An 18,089-nucleotide genomic window follows, 5' to 3' on the forward strand; every position below is an offset into this window, starting at 1 on the left:
CATGAACTTGGAGTCTCCCGTTTGCTAGGGGTTTCGGGCGGGAGAATCTCCAGATCAGAAGGTGATTGGGGTTGGAGTCTCTGAACAGAGAGAATAAACTCTTTGCATGAAGACGTAGTGCATGTTATGTGCATTCTTTTCATGTCAACCTGTGATATGGTATGCTTCTTTGTACTTTGTTTCTCTGGTGTGGTACGGTAGAGTATGGTACATTTTTTGAGCACATTCGGAAGTGGTCTACTTTTGGCATGGTATGGTAGGTACAGTACACTTTTGGAGCATTCAAGTACTCATCTGGTACTGGTGTGGTATGATACAGAATGCTTTAGGAGAGCACCTGAATATGCCCAAACATACTGATAAGTTGTTTTACTGTAATTGTTAATTTTCATTGTTGCATATTGTATTTGATATAGCTTTCATATGATATAGCTTTCATATTTTGCACAATTATTTATTTTCCCTCCAAAGATCATGCCAGGTACAGGATCCACATTCTGTTGATGAATGGCTGAAACTGCCAAATAAGTATCAAGAAAGTAACCCTGCAGGCACTGGTGTTGAACCATGGCTGGAGGAATAACCATTGAGCAGCAGCTCCAGGATATGCTGTCAGAAGTCCTGGTAAGTGAAATAGCAAAAGCTTCAAAGGCACATTGAGAGATCAATTTCTGCTTCTGACATCATACAGTAAAGTGTGGCAAAATGGAACTAAACAATTCCATTGTATTTTCCAGTAATTATAATGACAGTAATACAGTACTCTCTGCTTAGTCAGGTAGTGTCCAGCAGAGCATTTTTTACCCAATTAAGTGGAGTAACCAATTATAAACCGGAAAGCTTGTTAATTTATTCAAAACGCTGATACAACTGTACCACATATTTGTCACACATCCCTCTGCATCAGACACACGGCACGGTACGTCATTTACAGCTACAGCTCATCTAAAGTCACACAGTAGCCTTAGTTAAGTATCTGCAGCATAATTTTTCAAACAATCTGGTTGCAGTCCTGAGTCCTCATCAATTTGAAAGGATTCCTTTGTACCGGTACGTATGCAGCCAAATGCTGCATGACGAGTCATGAAGAATCCTGCTGCGTCCCCATGTTTTTCATGGGGACCATGTTTTTTTTTAATTAACAGCGTGAAGAAAGGTTAGAGTCTTGATGGAGTTTTATTCTTCATTTTTCTTGAGAGCTCACCACAGCTTATAGGCATATGTACAGTTATTAGTGTGTCACTGTGTGTGTGTGAGTGTGTTGGGGAGTGTGTGCAATGCTGGTGCAAGGGTTCATACATGGCATGCAAAATGTGTCTACTTGTACCAGTGATATGGCAAATCGGTCAGACACTGCACATTTAACATGTTAAAACGTCAACCTAAGCCTTCTACCGACTTTCAGCACCCCAGAGTTTCTTCATAATTCATATTTTCACAAATTTTTAAGACTGCAGGAAACCATAGAAATAAATGGGGTTAATCTGGAAAATTTCTACCCATTTATCTGGAATGCCTACCCCATTATTCGGTAAATATAACACACGTCGGGAACTGTTTTTCACTTTGTAAGTCAGTTAAGTGGAGCACCTAATTAGGCAGTATCTGATTAAGCGGAGAGTACTGTATTACAGGTGCATGTGATGTAACAGGAGCTGATCACATAAAGCATGTACATGGAGTGTAAAGGGGGTATCTCACCGGGCTTGAAACTAGTTCGCGACTAGTTTGCGACTCCAGATTTTGCTAGTTGCAGAGAGGTCTCCGCGACATCTCGGAGACGTCTCCTGTAAATTACGGAGTCTCCGATTAGTCGCAAGAAATTTAAACATGTTCGATTTTTCGTGAAGTCTTTACGACATCTCCGCGACGTCTCCATCAGTTGCGGAGACGTTGCGGAGACCAATCATATCCGCGACTGCTGAGACGTCTCCACGACGTCTCTGCGATGTCTCAGAGACGTCGCCGAGACCTGCTGGAGACCAGAAAAACTGGTGAGAGGTCGCAGAGATGTCTCCGCGACTCTATTTGACACTGTTTGACCTACTTTAGAAACCATGTGACCATCTGCGTGCTGACATCCTGCCTAGATCAAGTCAGGTGATCCTGCAACGGCTCCCTCATATTTGAAATTTTTTGATACCTGCCATAACTCGTCTCAGAGACGTCTCCTTGGTGAGACCGCAAGACATTTTTATGTTGGAGACGTCTCCGGGACTGCTGCGACTGATAAGTTGGAGACATTGTGGAGACGTCTCCGTTGGTGAGATGCTAGCTTAAAGGTAAATGTTTGAAAGCTGGGTTTCTTGTTTTTTTCATGATTACTGTGTATGTATACATGTATTTTTTTTTCATGATTATATGTATCTTAATGTATAATTAAGACTACTCTGTAATTACAGATTACCAAATTTGCTTGTGTGTAAACCTAATCCATGATTTGAATGTACCACCGACCTGGCTAGTGGGGGGATGTTAGTTGCCATTTTCATGACAATCAGACAAGGAAATTCACTACAAGTGCATAAGAAGGAAATAAAGTACTTGGTCTCTTCATCTTTTAAAGCAAGGACTTTGAATTTTGCATGGGTAAAACTCATAAAAGCCAAAACTAAGATATCCACGAGACATGAAACTCGTCACTGAAGACGAGTTGCCGATACGCTGGGTTGATATCAGATACCGGTCATCCGTAGTCGACAACGAAAAGAATGTGAATATGAAACGTTATCTGAAATTGAAAAGAGTTAAAAAATAATAAAAAACGAGAGTGTCCTGCGAACATCGATCCCTCAAATGCGTGCGTGCGAAACCGTTGCTCTAACCACTCTGCCACGGAACATCGACAAAAAAGGCAAGACAAAAAACAATGTATAGATTATAGGTGGAAAAAGTCAATGCCCGCTCAACAAACGTGGCCGCGTGTTCATGTATTGCTAAACGGCAATGAGGCCTTGTAACAACTAATGGCCCTATGCCATTTCTGGCAACTGGGGAAAAATACGTCCCGTAGACAACACACACGTAAAATCGGCTATTTTTGATACCTTGCCTTTAATCACAATTTTCAGAGTGATGACGTCATCAAATTACAAAACACTGACATGGACTTGAAAGACAATTGTTCAAAGTACAACACCTCCATCGTCATCATTACATACTATGATCGGTTTGACAAAGCCAGCCTGCAAAATTTTGCAGCAGTGGAAGGAATGTGGTCTCCAACACAAAACAAAGGGATATTGTGTGTGTGTGTGTGTGTGTGTGTGTGTATAGGTGCGTTTATATACGAACGTGATTTCTACATGGACCAATGTGTAATACACCATTGAAGAAAAAAAAAGTAAAATAGTAAGTATTTTGTTTCGTGCTCTCATTGGGTTCGAACCTGCACGTGTGCAACCTCGCGTCTCTGAGACGTCGCCTTTAACCACTCGGCCATACGTCTCGACGAGATCATATGAGGAACGTAAACTTACATGTATGTATGTGAAAGATGAATCAGGAATCGTTTTGTCCACATTCCATTCTCATTTTTAGTTTTAAGCTGCAAAATTGTCAACCTGATGAGGAGATTTCAAAAAATAAAATGTATGATGACTGCAGCTTATTGTCTCAGCTACAACATACTTATAAGTTTCAGAGGAAATGGAGCAAAATCAGCTGAGATAAAGGCGCTTAAACATTGTCAAGTCAATGCATGGTTTTAAAAAAAATCACCTCGCATAGACATAACATGTAAACCTGTCTGATTTTGAGTCTTTACCTTTACAGTCAGTCGTCTCGCACAGAGCGCGGAGGACGTATGTACGCTCGGAGCGGTCATGACTACATAATTAGCTGTGCAGTGTTCTTTTCAAACTATCGTTGTGCAGCCCCAGCATAACATTTACAGCTCATTTTTACATTAAATGAAAGAAGAAAGCTCAAGGTCTAATTTAATGACAATGATTTGATAATACTGGAAAGGGAATTAGGGGAAAAATACGAATAATTTCACGCGTTGAAAATATAAAATTTAAACCCGAAAGAAGTGGGTCAAATACGTTCTTATCCACCTTGCATCTCTTTCAAACTAAATAAGTATTATACTTGATTATCTTATTTTCAAAATATGGAAAAATCAAGTCACTCTATCTTTTATACCTCATGGGATCCAGCAAATTACAACAGTATGTCACACCTTCGTACAATTCCGGATCGTGATTGGTCAGAAACGACGGTCGCATGACGTCATCACATCCTGTGTCTGGTCTCGAAGACTGAAACTTGGCTTAAATGTGTATATAATAGGTTTATTCTGTCATATTCTCTCAAAATTTCGTAGATAATTATTTAAGGATTCGTTATTGCCACTTTGTGTTCGTATGGATTTGTCATTTGTTTGACTACATGCAGATACGAGCACGTCAGCAATTTCACACATTGTAAAAAAAAAACACTTGGGTTTAGTCCCGTATACTAATATTTGTGTTACGATGTTTCGCATGCCTTTTCTTTTCTGAAATAATCCATTGTGATTTTCTTTCATGTTTAGTTTTACATCAAGTTGTCTTGCAAGTTACGGTTTAATAAATAAAATAACCTTGTGTCTGTTTTTTTCCTTGGACATTCTCACTCCTTCAAATTATATTTCTGGTTTTGATGATATGTCCGCTAGATTATGATTCATCCATTTATTTTTTTAAAAATAATTGTTATTCTTTTTTTTAACTGGAACTTGGAAGCTGCAGCTGGGGACTACTGGTGATTTGCATGAATGTTAATCTTAGATAATCTGATGAAATATTAGTCATGCCACATGTTTTTATCATTATTGTTATTATATTATTATCATTATTATTATTATTCTAGAGCCTGAAGGCCTGGATTCATGAAGCAAACAGTTTCGTTTTCTTTTCAGGGTGATTATTTAAAATGTTAATTCCCCTTCTTTTTTTTTTTTTGGGGGGGGGGGACTCCCGATTCCACAGAAGACTCTCTGGAAATGAACAATTATGAACCAGCATAGAATCAGAAGCATGTCATTGAACAATCTCCCTGATAATTGCATTTCAATGTTGGCAGCTCTCTATTATGAATGCAAACAAAATACTTTCAAGGACACGCCAAGCTTCGCGCCATATGTAGGAAAAATCTTGACTTCGGCGATCGGAACTTCCGGTGCAAGTCTCTTTTTAGTCAGTTTCTGAACGAATTTTTAAGTAACTTACAGATATTGCAACTTTTTGATTTTTAAAACAAGTATCGGTACATGCTTCCTCTGCCAAATTTAAAAAAAATTAGAGTATGAAAAGTTTTATACCAGCCAGGATCCAGCAAAATAGAGGTTTATGTTTCGAATACATCAAAACTACGAGCAAAATATAAGGTAAAGTTAACGAGAGATTAAACATTGGAAATATCTTTAAGTATGGACAAATTTTATATCAAAATGAAGAGTACGAAATGGGTAATTGGACTCACCCTACCATGTCGAAATCGTATGCACTAGCGCTAACTGCATGGCAACTGTATTGGAGCTTGTACAGAGTCTTGCAAAATCCCGTGAAACCTCAAGTTCGCGAGACGGTCATGCGCATCGAGTAAACACTTGCACATGGAACCTCATTATGCCTAATTTGAATACGGCGTGACGACTGACTGTTTAATCACAATTTAAGGTATGATGACGTCATCAAATTTCAAAACCATGACATGGACTTGAAAGGCAAATGTTCAAAGTACATCATATCTGAATTTTGGATAATATTAAGCTAAAACAACAGAGATACAAGCAAATGAATGTCAGAAACAGTACCTTAAAAAAATTAATTCCACTTTTTTAATTTCAGATGACGATATGATGACGTCATAATGTATTTATGGAAATAATGATACTTGAAACGTTATTTCCAATTCATATGTGATCGGCGACAACGGTTTCAGGCAAAAGTCAGGAAGGTTGAAAATTCATTTTTTCACTGAATCACATTACCCATTTCCTAAGCTTTGCATTGATATAAAACACTTGTATTCTTCGGCACCAGAAGTTGGCATAGAAAGAGAAATAAAATGCACTTTTTAAGTTGTTAGCCTGACAAAATTGCGAGAAAACAGGCTTTGAAGATTCACCTCTTTCTCAAAGACAATGTCCGAGCGGCGATGCGAGGGGAGAATCACCCATCCGTACGATGGTGCCAATCGATGTTAAACTCCGCCTGTAGCAACCACATTGCCTTCTGATTGGCTCACTGAGAGAGTCAAATTTCCCGGGCACCTTCCTCGGAGCTCAGCGTATGGAGTCGAAAAACAATGCGTTTCGCTCGGGTTTGTTTAAAGTACGTCTTTCAAGATGGCGAATACGATGATTGCACGTATGGTGTACATGTACATGTGCATGGTGCACGCATTACGCAATGTTACATCCACACGCCATGACCTTGTGCATGTAACAGGAGCTGTGGCGAATCCACACATTTACAAATCGCGTTTTCATTGTGGTTGATTTGTCTTTATCATTGGCGACCCTTTTGAAGGCAGAAAATTGCTAGTACTGGCAAGGGTCACGCTTCCTGTTTGTTTTGCTTTTACAAGACATGCTTATGTTGCTTTGTTCGGTGGCGCTAATCAAATTAAAACAAACAAACGAACAAACACGACTCGTTAGTTTGGTGCGATCTTGACGTGTAGTATTTGAATATAATTAGTCACTTGTGACCACTCCTTTCCTCTCATCTACCTTCCATTGAGTCAGTCTCCTGTCATAATTTTTATTACATGTACAAGTAGACAACTTTGAGAATATCTAGTTTCCTTTTCACACGATTATGTCACGCTACATGATTTTTGTTTCACTTCCGTAGTTGTCGAACATTGCGGTAGAATACTAGTAGTTTGGATAGAAAGCCAAACGAAGAGCACGCACTACAGAGCGAGCGTATATAAACCACTATAGCAAGAACAATGGAGCATGTAATCGTGCACGCATGGGCAAAGCATTCCCCAAACGCTGCAACTGGTGTATCCGAAAGCCGAAGTATGTAAATGTATGCGACGCACCAGCCAATCGCATGCGAGACCCTGCGCCGTAGAAACACTGGGATATTGGCGCCGGGTTCGAAAGAAGCTCGAAACTGACGAGTGCAATCCAACATAGGGTGCTTAAAATTCCATTTTCGATAGGAAAAACTTAGTCTTATGCTATGAAATTTAGTGTAGATGTAGAAAACATATCAAAGATTCGATTTCTGCAAAAAACCTAAATCGACGAAAATAATGGTCAAAATCTTTGTACCCCGCCTAGGAGGGAATTTGCTCTTGCGACTTTTGCTTGAAACCGTTGTCGCGGGTCTCACATGCTTTTGTAATATGCAATAAAAACATAGGGTCACCAGACGTTTTAAAGAGCTATGGCGAAATAAACAAAGACTTGTTTTTTCACTATATTTGCACATAGACGCGCACGCGAAATTTGAACTTTGACGCAAGTGCATTGCTTTGTTATTTGTCACAATCGATCAGAAATCAATGGATATTGTTACTCAAAGTATCAGGAATCCAAATCAGTCGAAAAAAGTGCATCTTCATGTTGCTGTGCGCGCGAAAACACGCGGTCGGACGCGCACGCGCGAAATTGTTTGAAACGCTTAAAATTGTCTGAAACTTCGAGATTTCCCATTGGAAAGTTGTTTTGAGCCTTTTAAAAGTTTGACGCACGCGTACACACGCGTAATGATGTCCTAGGTAATTAGCATTAAAAAGTAAGATAGAACGTGACCTGAACTTTATGTCCACCAAAAATGATACAGAAATGACCTATAGTTATGAAGTTATGATCGATCATGTAACATGGTCCGAAAATCACAAAATGGCGCCTAGATGACGTCATAGATACGTTACTGTCATGAAAACCTTATTGTGGCTAGATATTGTCATGAGACATGTTGACTGAAAATGTCATGTTATTCCGTAATGTCATTCTTGAGATATTGATGACACAAAATGTGGCAGAAAGAAAGAAGAATAAGAACGAGATATGAAACTCGTCATGCTGAGGACGAGTTAGGTGATACGCTTGGGGTCATCAGATGTCGGTCATCTGTGATCAACAAAGAATAGAATGTGATAGCACCTTGAAGTTATATTTAGTGTGCATGCGAAACCGTTTCTCTAACCACTCGGCCATGGGACATCCACGGAAATGGTAAGACAAAAAAAAAGCAATGTATAGATATAATAGGGGGAAAAGTCAATGCCCACTGAACAAACCTGGCCGCGTGAACATGTATTGCATTGCTGGACGGAAATGCGGCCTTGTAACGACTGATGTTGCTATGCCATATCTGGCAACCTGGGAAAAATATGTCCCGTAGACATAACACTTATAAGCGGCTGGTTTTGATACCTTGCCTTTAATCACAATTTTCAGTGTGATGACGTCATCAAAGTACAAAACAATGACATTGACTTGAAAGACAATTGTTCAAAGTACAACACATCCGTCGTCGTCATTACATACATGTACTATGATCGGTTTGACAAACTCAGCCTGCAAAATTTTGCAGCCGTCGAAGCAATGTGGTCTCCAACACTAAACAAAGGGATATTGTGTGTGTGTGTGTGTGTGTATATATATGATATATAGGTGTGTTCATATACGAACATGATATCTACATGAACGAATGTGTAATACACCATTGAAGAAAAAAAAAGCAAAAGAACTAAGTATTCTGTTTCGTGCTCTCATGGGGTTCGAACCCGCACGTGTTCAACCCCACATCTCTGAGACGTCGCCTTAAACCTCTCGGCCATACGTCTCGACGAGAAAATATGAGGAACGTAAGCTTATGTATGTGAAAGATGAATCAGGAATTGTTTCGTCAACCTTCCATTCTCATTTTCAGTTTTAAGCTGCAAAATTGTCAACCTGATGAGAAGATGTGAAAAAAAAAAGTATGATTACTGCAGCTTATTGTCTCAGCTACAACATACTTAAGTTTCAGAGGAAATGAAGCAAAAATGTACTTCGCCGTTCTGAACCTTAGTTCAGAAGTACGTCGTCCTCCGATGTCCGCCCTGGAAGTACGTCGTTCGTACTTATCATTTCCAAAGTACTGTACTTCGTTCTCTGACGTCCGTTCTGGAAGTACGTCTGACGTACTTGTCCTTTCCAAAGTGCTGTACTTCATTCTCCGACGTCCGCTCTGGAACTACGTCGGACGTCCGTCCAGAGACTCAATTATCCCACGTTGCAGCAAAGCCCGCTCGAGAATGCTCGCAAAGGCTGCTGGGACGAGTTGTCTTGTATCTAGTGCAGAACCACTGGTGGGCATCCTAGTTTTGTCAGTATTCAGCACTCATTCCAACCAATATTTCAAACAAAAGCAGAACTGAAATGCATCACAATCGCAGAGGCATGTACCTGAACACAAACATGTATTTATACAAACTAGTGTAGTGTGTACACACTCACAATTGGGATGTCTTACTGAATACCAGACACAAATTATGTCTCAATGTACTACCTCATCTTTAGATGAAATGCTATAGTGAGTATTGAACCATGTTAACATTACTAATAAATGTTGTTGTTGTTGTTTTAGATTTGATGGAACTCTCTGCCGGGTGGGCAATTTGCTCCAAAAAATATAATTTTTCAAATATGCCTTTAAATTCAATTACAAAACCTATACTACTTCAAATTATTTACAAAAAAAAACTAATCACATTTATTTTAATATTTACAAGAGATATATTTACAAAGGAAGGAAAAAGGGGACAAGGTTCCGGAAATGATGTCATCTGCCTACTCCTGCATCGAGAGAGATGCGATGCAGGGTTACGCCGTTCCCGTCGGCAAAGCAGGTATAGGACCCGCCCGTCGACGCCGGTGATGTCTTGGCCTTTCCTGGGGGCAGGCGCCTCTAGTTATCTTATCGGCCTAGGTGTTAAGTTATTATTAGCCTAGTAGGCAGAGACATCGTGGAAGAGAAGGGATGATAGAAGAATAGCGGAAAGGGTGAGGACAGAACAGAGAAAACAGACAGCTAGGGGGGTGGAGGGTGCTGAGCTCCTCTCTCTGACATAGGGTCAGCCCGTTACCAAGGTTACAGGCATGGGATGTGAAGATGAGTCACAAATAAGAGGCGTTGCCATCGGTCACGAGCCATTGATGATCCTAACCTGACCAAAAAAAAAAAAAAAAAAAAAAAAAAAAGGTGCAGATTTACAACTAAGGACGGAGTTGAGTATGACGGTGATACCGGAAGAACATTAAAGACGACGTTGAGTATAACGATGGTACATGTGTATGAGTTCTCCCAGTAAGTGGGTGTTTAAATAAAAGCATTCAGTCGATTATAGACCTCTACGAACCGCAACTAGGCCTATGTATATTATGTAGGTTGTGGAGTAGAGAAAGAAGGAAAAAGCATCAAATATTGAAATACTGGTTTGTGGCCTTTACATACTGAAGCAGGTAGTCCATGGACTGCTGGTTTGAGAAAAGATCAGACAACTGCAGGGAGGATTTACTAATAATACAAATGAGGCAGCTAGTAGTACCTGTGTAAAATTATTATAGGCATGGTTATCAAATTCCCCTAAAATTTCCTTATAATTGCTTTATTTTTACACAGAGTTAGGCTATCCCTTTAAATTCGTCACAGTTTCATTAAAATTATTTACATCATACATCAATACCATATTCAGTTCCATAACTGATCACGTTTGCTAATTAATTAAGATTAATTGTCTAGAATGTGTCATATGGACAACCTGTATACACACGTATACACACACGATGCTAAATGTATGCATCAAACCTTTGTAGCACAACTTTGAACAAACTGTAGGAATTATCGCTGCACTTATCATCCATACTTATTATCACTATCTGAATCTCTACAAAAACCACTACCAATAATTGACAAATAATCATCAATACAGAAGACTGACTTAAAGGAACAATTCAAACACCTTTTTTAGAATGCATAGCTTGTTACATGTATAAATCAGCACAAAGTAACCACGATTACATTGTCTCACTGAATTATTATGAACAAATTTCGCTTGAATTTTGGAGTGATATGAATTTCAAAGAAAATGCATGCTTCATTTGCACAAAATAAATATCATTTTGTTACAATATACTGTGATCAGTTTGAAAACCCCAGCCTGCAAAATATTGCAGTAGTCCAAGCAATGTGGTCTCCAACACAAAAAAAGAGAGATATTGTGTGTGTGTGTATAGGTGCGTTTATATACGAACGTGATTTCTACATGGACGAATATGTAATACATCATTGCAGAAAAAGAAGTAAAATAGCTAAGTATTTTGTTTCGTTATCTTGTGAGGTTCGAACCCGTACACCCGTCCACATTCCATTCTCATTTTCAGTTTTAAACTGCAAAATTGTCAACCTGATGAGGAGATTTCAAAGAATAAGATGCATGATTACTGCAGCTTATTGTCTCAGCTACAACATACTTAAGTTCCAGAGGAAATGAAGCAAAATCAGCTGAGATAAAAGTGCTTAAACGTTAAGTCAATGCATGGTTTAAAAAAAAATCACCTCCCATAGATATAACACGTAAACTTGTCCGATTTTGCGTCTTTACCTTTAATCACAATTTAAAGTATGATGACGTCATCAAATTTCAAAATCATGACATGGACTTGAAAGGCAAATGTTCAAAGTTACAACATATCTGAATTTGGGATAATATTGAGCTTAAACAACAGAGATACGAGCAAATGAATGTCAGAAGCAGTACCTAAAAAAAAATTAATTCCACTTTTTTGATTTCAGATGATATGATGACGTCATAATGTATTTATGGAAATATTGATACTTGAAACGTTATTTCCAATTCATATGCTTTTGTAACATGCAATAAAAACATAGGGTCACCAGACGTTTTAAAGAGCTATGGCGAAATAAAAAAAGACATGTTTTTTGCTATATTTCCACATAGACGCGCACACAAAATTTCAATTTTGACGCCAGCGCATTCCTTTGTTATAGGTCAAAATTGATCAAAAATCAATGGATATTGTTACTTAATGTATCAGGAATCCAAATCTATCGAAAAATGTGCATTTTCATGTTGCTTACGGCTGCGTGCGCACAAATGCGCGGATGGACGCGTACGCGCCGAACGCTTAAAATTGTCTGAAACTTCGAGATTCCCATTGGGAAGTCGTTTTAAGCATTTTAAAATTTTGACGCGCGCGTAATGATGACCTGGGTTATTAGCATTAAAAACTAAGATCAAGCGTGACCTGAACTTTATGTCCACTGAAAATGATATAGAAATGACATTTAGTTATGAAGTTATGTTCGATCATGTGACATGGTCCGAAAATCACAAAATGGCGCCTAGATGACGTCAGAGATATGTTATTGTCATGAAAAGCTTATTGTGGCCAGATATCGTCATGAGATATGTTGACAGAAAATTTCATGTTATTCCGTCATGTCATTGTTGAGATATTCACGACACAAAATTGTCCAGAAAGAAAGAAGAACGAGATATGAAACTCGTCACACTGACGAGTTAGGTGATACGCTTGGGGTCATCAGATGTCGGTCATCTGTGATCGACAAAGAAAAGAATGTGATATAGGCACCTTGATTTATATTGAGCTTGCATGCAAAACCGTTTCTCTAACCACTCGGCCACGGTACATCCACGGAAATGGTAAGGAAAAAAAAAAAGTATTGATATTACAGGGGGGAAAAGTCAATGCCCACTGAACAAACGTGGCTGCGTGAACATGTATTGCATTGCTAGACGGAAATGCGGCATTGTAACTACTGATGTCACTATGCCATTTCTGGCAACTTGGGAAAAATACGTCCCGTAGACATAAAACCTATAATCGACTGGTTTTGATACCTTGCCTTTAATCACAATTTTCAGTGTGATGACGTCATCAAAGTACAAAACAATGACATGATCTTGAAAGACAATTGTTCAAAGTACAACATCTCCGTCGTCGTCATTACATACTATGATCGTTTTGACAAAGTTAGCCTGCAAAATTTTGCAGCAGTCGAAGCAATGTGGTCTCCAACACAAAAAAGAGGGATATTGTGTGTGTGTGTTTATAGGTGCGTTTATATACGAACGTGATTTCTACATGGACGAATTTGTAATACACTATTGAAGAAAAAAAAGTAAAATAGCTAAGTATTTTGTTTCGTGATCTTGTGGGGTTCGAACCCACACGTGTGCGACCTCACGTCTCTGAGACGTCGCCTTTAACCACTCGGCCATACGTCTCGACGAGAAAATATGAGGAACGTAAGCTTATGTATGTGAAAGATGAATCAGGAATCGTTTCGTCCACATTCCATTCTCATTTTCAGTTTTAAACTGCAAAATTGTCAACCTGATGAGGAGATTTCAAAAAATAAAGTGCATGATTACTGCAGTTTATTGTCTCAGCTATAATATACTTAAGTTTCAGAGGAAATGAAGCAAAATCAGCTGAGGTAAAGGTGCTTAAACGTTGTCAAGTCAATGCATGTTTTTTAAAAAAATCACCTCCCATAGACATAACACGTAAACTTGTCCGATTTTGCGTCTTTACCTTTAATCACAATTTAAAGTATGATGATGTCATCATATTTCAAAACCATGACATGGACTTGAAAGGCAAATGTTCAAAGTACAACATATCTGAATTTGGGATAATATTGAGCTAAAACAACAGAGATACAAGCAAATGAATGTCAGAAACAGTACCTTAAAAAAATTAATTCCACTTTTTTGATTTCAGATGACAATATGATGACGTCATAATGTATTTATGGAAATAATGGTACTTGAAACGTTATGTCCAACTTATATGCTTTCGTAATATGCAATAAAAACATAGGGTCACCAGACGTTTTAAAGAGCTATGGCGAAATAAACAAAGACATGTTTTTTCACTATATTTGCACATAGACGCGCACGCGAAATTTGAACTTTGACGCAAGTGCATTGCTTTGTTATTTGTCACAATCGATCAGAAATCAATGGATATTGTTACTCAAAGTATCAGGAATCCAAATCAGTCAAAAAAAGTGTATTTTCATGTTGCTGACGCGAAAACGCGCGGTCGGACATGCACGCGCGAAATTGTTTGAAACGCTTAAAATTGTCTGAAACTTCGAGATTTCCCATTGGAAAGTTGTTTTGAGCCTTTTAAAAGTTTGACACGCGCTTACGTGCGCGTAATGATGTCCTAGGTAATTAGCATCAGAGAAATAAAGATAGATTGTGACCTGAACTTTATGTCCACAAAAAATGATACAGAAATGACCTTTAGTTATGAAGTTATGATCGATCATGTAACATGGTCCGAAAATCACAAAATGGCGCCTAGATGACGTCATAGATACGTTACTGTCATGAAAACCTTATTGTGGCTAGATATTGTCAAGAGACATGTTGACTAAAAATGTCATGTTATTCCGTAATGTCATTCTTGAGATATTGACGACACAAAATGTGGCAGAAAGAAAGGAGAATAAGAAAAAAAAGACAGATTTTGACAATCACAATAGGTGATACGCTGATAGCGTATCACCTAATAAAAAGAAATAAAGAGAGATTTTGACAATCACAGTAGGTGATACGCTGATAGCGTATCACCTAAAAAAGACAGATTTTGACAATCACAATAGGTGATATGCTGATAGCGTATCACCTAAAAAAGACAGATTTTGACAATCACAATAGGTGATATGCTGATAGCGTATCACCTAAAAAGACAGATTTTGACGATCACGATAGGTGATACGCTATCAGCGTATCACCTAAAAAGACAGATTTTGACGATCACGATAGGTGATACGCTGATAGCGTATCACCTAAAAAAGACAGATTTTGACAATCACAATAGGTGATACGCTGATAGCGTATCACAGGGTTCGAAATTGGCGATGGTCCGCTGGCCATTGGCCACCCAAAATTATGTCGGACTAGCTAAAAATCATAAAATTCTGAAGTAACTGGTCCGTCTGGCTAGCCAAAATATTGCTTCAGTGTCAAAATTGATTCTAAGTAGTCCGCCTGGCTAGCTAAAAAAAGAGTTAAGTGCGACCCCTGGGTCACTATCACCTAATTAAACTTGATGTTCCCTTGTGATCTTTCTCCGTAGCCAGTGTTACTGTCAAGTAGCACAATTTTCAACCATTCGAATGTGATGTTGCCAGTGGAGATATCATACACATTAAGCCACAAAGACAAAGCTGTGTATTGAATTTAATTACAAATCAACTTTAGCTAACTGTAAAAAAAAGTAATGTTTGCGTGCAATTTAATTTCGTGAAATATGCGAGAGCTAAGATTCGCAAAATTAAAATGCATGCGAAAGTTCTTGTCTATGCTATATGCTATGAATGTTAGAGGCAGCTCGAGAAGATTTCATGTCGCGAAAATGGTCGTCGGTTCCAATTCACAAAAATAATGTGTTTTACAGTATTTTACTCTCATTCTTCGATTCAAATGATAATGTCCAGCCTAGTTTAAAGGTACCGTACAGGTATTCTTTCGTATTTGGTGTAATGTAAATGATACCATACTGCTGCTGTCTGCATGGTCTATTAAGCTCGTAGGCATTTATGTTTATTTTGATATTAGTAATTATGACTGAAAGAGAGTGTGCTTTGCAGTGCTAAGGAACCTTAGCTGAGAATGAAATGTGGCTTACCATTCTAGGCTATTAAAATCTAGATTATTTATGCAATTTGATATACTGTACTACCTGATATGCTTCAACAACAAAAATGGTCAATTTTTTGCTGTTGGAGGTCCTTGTTGGGATCTTCAACTGTTGACATATTATGTAGACTGCTTTTTTGTGTACAAATTCTGCTGTAAATGCAAATTAACCATCCCCTATATTGAGGGTCCTTCCCATTAAAAAAATGTACAGTAAGTAAAAAAACACAAAATTGGTTAAATTATCTTTTAAGGTTGTTCATGTTGTTCATAGTAATGTTTACTATCCCTTTCATTTTCCTTTCTTATTTCTTGGTAGAGAACAACTGCTATTGAAGAAGCATTTGCTGGGTAAGTTTACCAATTATCTAAGTATTTTATCCATCTTCCTGCCTTTAATGCCATATTGTCAGACAGATGTGACTCCATGAAACGTATGTGAAGAGTTGAGACTTGTCCATTTCTGAAATCATGATTCTTTTTCCGATATTTACACATAAATTACTTTCAGATGAGAAGAAGTGTTTCATTATTGTAAGTCTGTACTGCAGCTCAAGATTGAATCATGAAAGGTGCCCTATCTCTCCCAATCTCTTTCTTAGGTAGATTTTGTGAGCCATGTATAGCTTCTTGTAAATAGTACACATTTGTTGTGAGTTTTTTGTTTTCTTATTTCAGGTTTGTTGTGAGCACTAATGAGGCTGAGAGGAACAAGATCTTGGTTTGTTATGATAACTTCCTGCGATTCTGGTCCAATGTACCTGCGGTAAGTTTTTTTCTAATATGAAGAAATAGATCAGAAAAATTGAGAGGATATTAAGTACATATGATATATAATATATGTCTAGATGTAAATAGAGGTCGACATTCGCGTTTACTTGGTGGCCCAGAGCCACTTAAAGACCTAATAAAATGGTTTAGACATTTTTTTTTCTTAAAGGGATCATAGAGTTTTGGTTGAGACCTAATCTGGGGTTTCTAACATTTTTTTGTGAAATAATGAGAAACCTCTTATGAAATATGAAAGAGCATGTAATTTTATGAGGAATTCAACGTTTATTTGATGAAAATTGGTTTTGAAATGGCTGAGATATCCAAAAAAGAGCGATTCTAATAAAGTGTGGGACCCACACTTTACTACGATCACTTTGTTTTACTTTGTTTTTGGATGTTTCAGTCATTCCAAACCTGATTTTCATCAAATAAACTTTGAATTCCTCTTAAAATGGTATGCTCTGTGCTGTATCATAAGTGTTTTCTTGGTATCTCGAAAAAAAGTTAAAAGCCAAATTCTCATCTCCACCAATGCTGTACTATCCCTTTAATGATGTGATAATATCAAATGTTAAATTCTAAGTAATTCTATGGTTGTGCCAGGTTTTTTACTGTTCTGAATTTTGTTCTATATTTGTTAACATAATGGATGCAATTTCCTCGGTTTTGGAAAACTTTCTATGCTTTCGCGCACTATCACTTCTAAATTGTGATGACGTCTAAGAACGGAGTCGTCGATATTGATTGTCCGACCAGCGCAGCCTAGCCATAGCCAGCGAGCTAGCAAGGCTATGCTAGCGCAGTGAGGCGACAGCCGGCCGGCGGCTAGCGCTGGCGGGGGAGCGAGCTAGCGAGCGCGTAGCAGGCGCTACGCTGCACTATTGTCATTGGCTAAGCCTTTAGACAAAAGAATATTTAATGAATTGTATCGGATTTAATACTGCCAATAATACAGATTACAACTGTGGTACGCTTGGATATCCATTATTTTTGGCAAACTTGTGAAATAGACCCCACAACTGCGCGTCTGTACTGAAAGTACTACGGCGACTCGCCTGTTTAAATACTCGTGGATTCAGCCCCACCGTGTGGCGTTCATCGGTAGGTAAGCACGGCGGTGGGGCTGCCTTCCACAGTCAATACTCGTGAATGTGGAAGGCAGCCCCACCGTGTGGCGTTCATCGGTAGGTAAGCACGGCGGTGGGGCTGCCTTCCACAGTCAATACTCGTGAATGTGGCGAAAATGACTTCCTAATATGTCCCTCGACTAATTTAACGGCCAATTTAACCATAAATACAATCTTACCTAACCCTAAACCCTAGGACCTACCCTTGCTTGCTATAAACGCAAGGGTACAGTGCACACGCACTGTGGTGGGGCCTATTTCACGATAGCCCACCACCACTGCGTGTCTGTACTAATACTACGGCGACTCGCCTGCTTTATAGGCCTAGACCTACTCGTGAATTCAGCCCCACCGTGACGTTCATCGGTAGATAAGCACGGCAGTGGGGCTTCCTTCCACAGTATGATTTTTAGCATATAACAAAAACTACTCGTTCAAAACTGACGATCATTCTTGGTATCGTTTTTCTTAGAAAATGGCGCATCTAAA

At 38.7% G+C, this 18,089-nt stretch overlaps 1 protein-coding gene across 1 annotated transcript in view; it reads left to right on the forward strand.

Annotated features, from left to right (window-relative positions):
• Positions 1–567: 567 nt before the first annotated feature.
• The window catches only part of LOC139713235 (mediator of RNA polymerase II transcription subunit 23-like), a gene marked incomplete at its 3' end in the record, with an annotated part of 181,478 nt that continues 163,956 nt past the window's right edge, over positions 568–18,089 (forward strand). Inside the window, exons 1-3 of the mRNA XM_071624980.1 lie at positions 568–624; positions 16,019–16,050; positions 16,378–16,465. Coding sequence (XP_071481081.1) covers positions 568–624; positions 16,019–16,050; positions 16,378–16,465 — 177 coding nt within the window. The remainder of the gene's footprint in view (positions 625–16,018; positions 16,051–16,377; positions 16,466–18,089) is intronic.

Source organism: Diadema antillarum, unplaced genomic scaffold (genome assembly GCF_040938485.1).
Source record: "Diadema antillarum isolate AM-2024a unplaced genomic scaffold, OU_Dant_1.0 seq00001929_RagTag, whole genome shotgun sequence".
NCBI lineage: Eukaryota > Metazoa > Echinodermata > Echinoidea > Diadematoida > Diadematidae > Diadema > Diadema antillarum.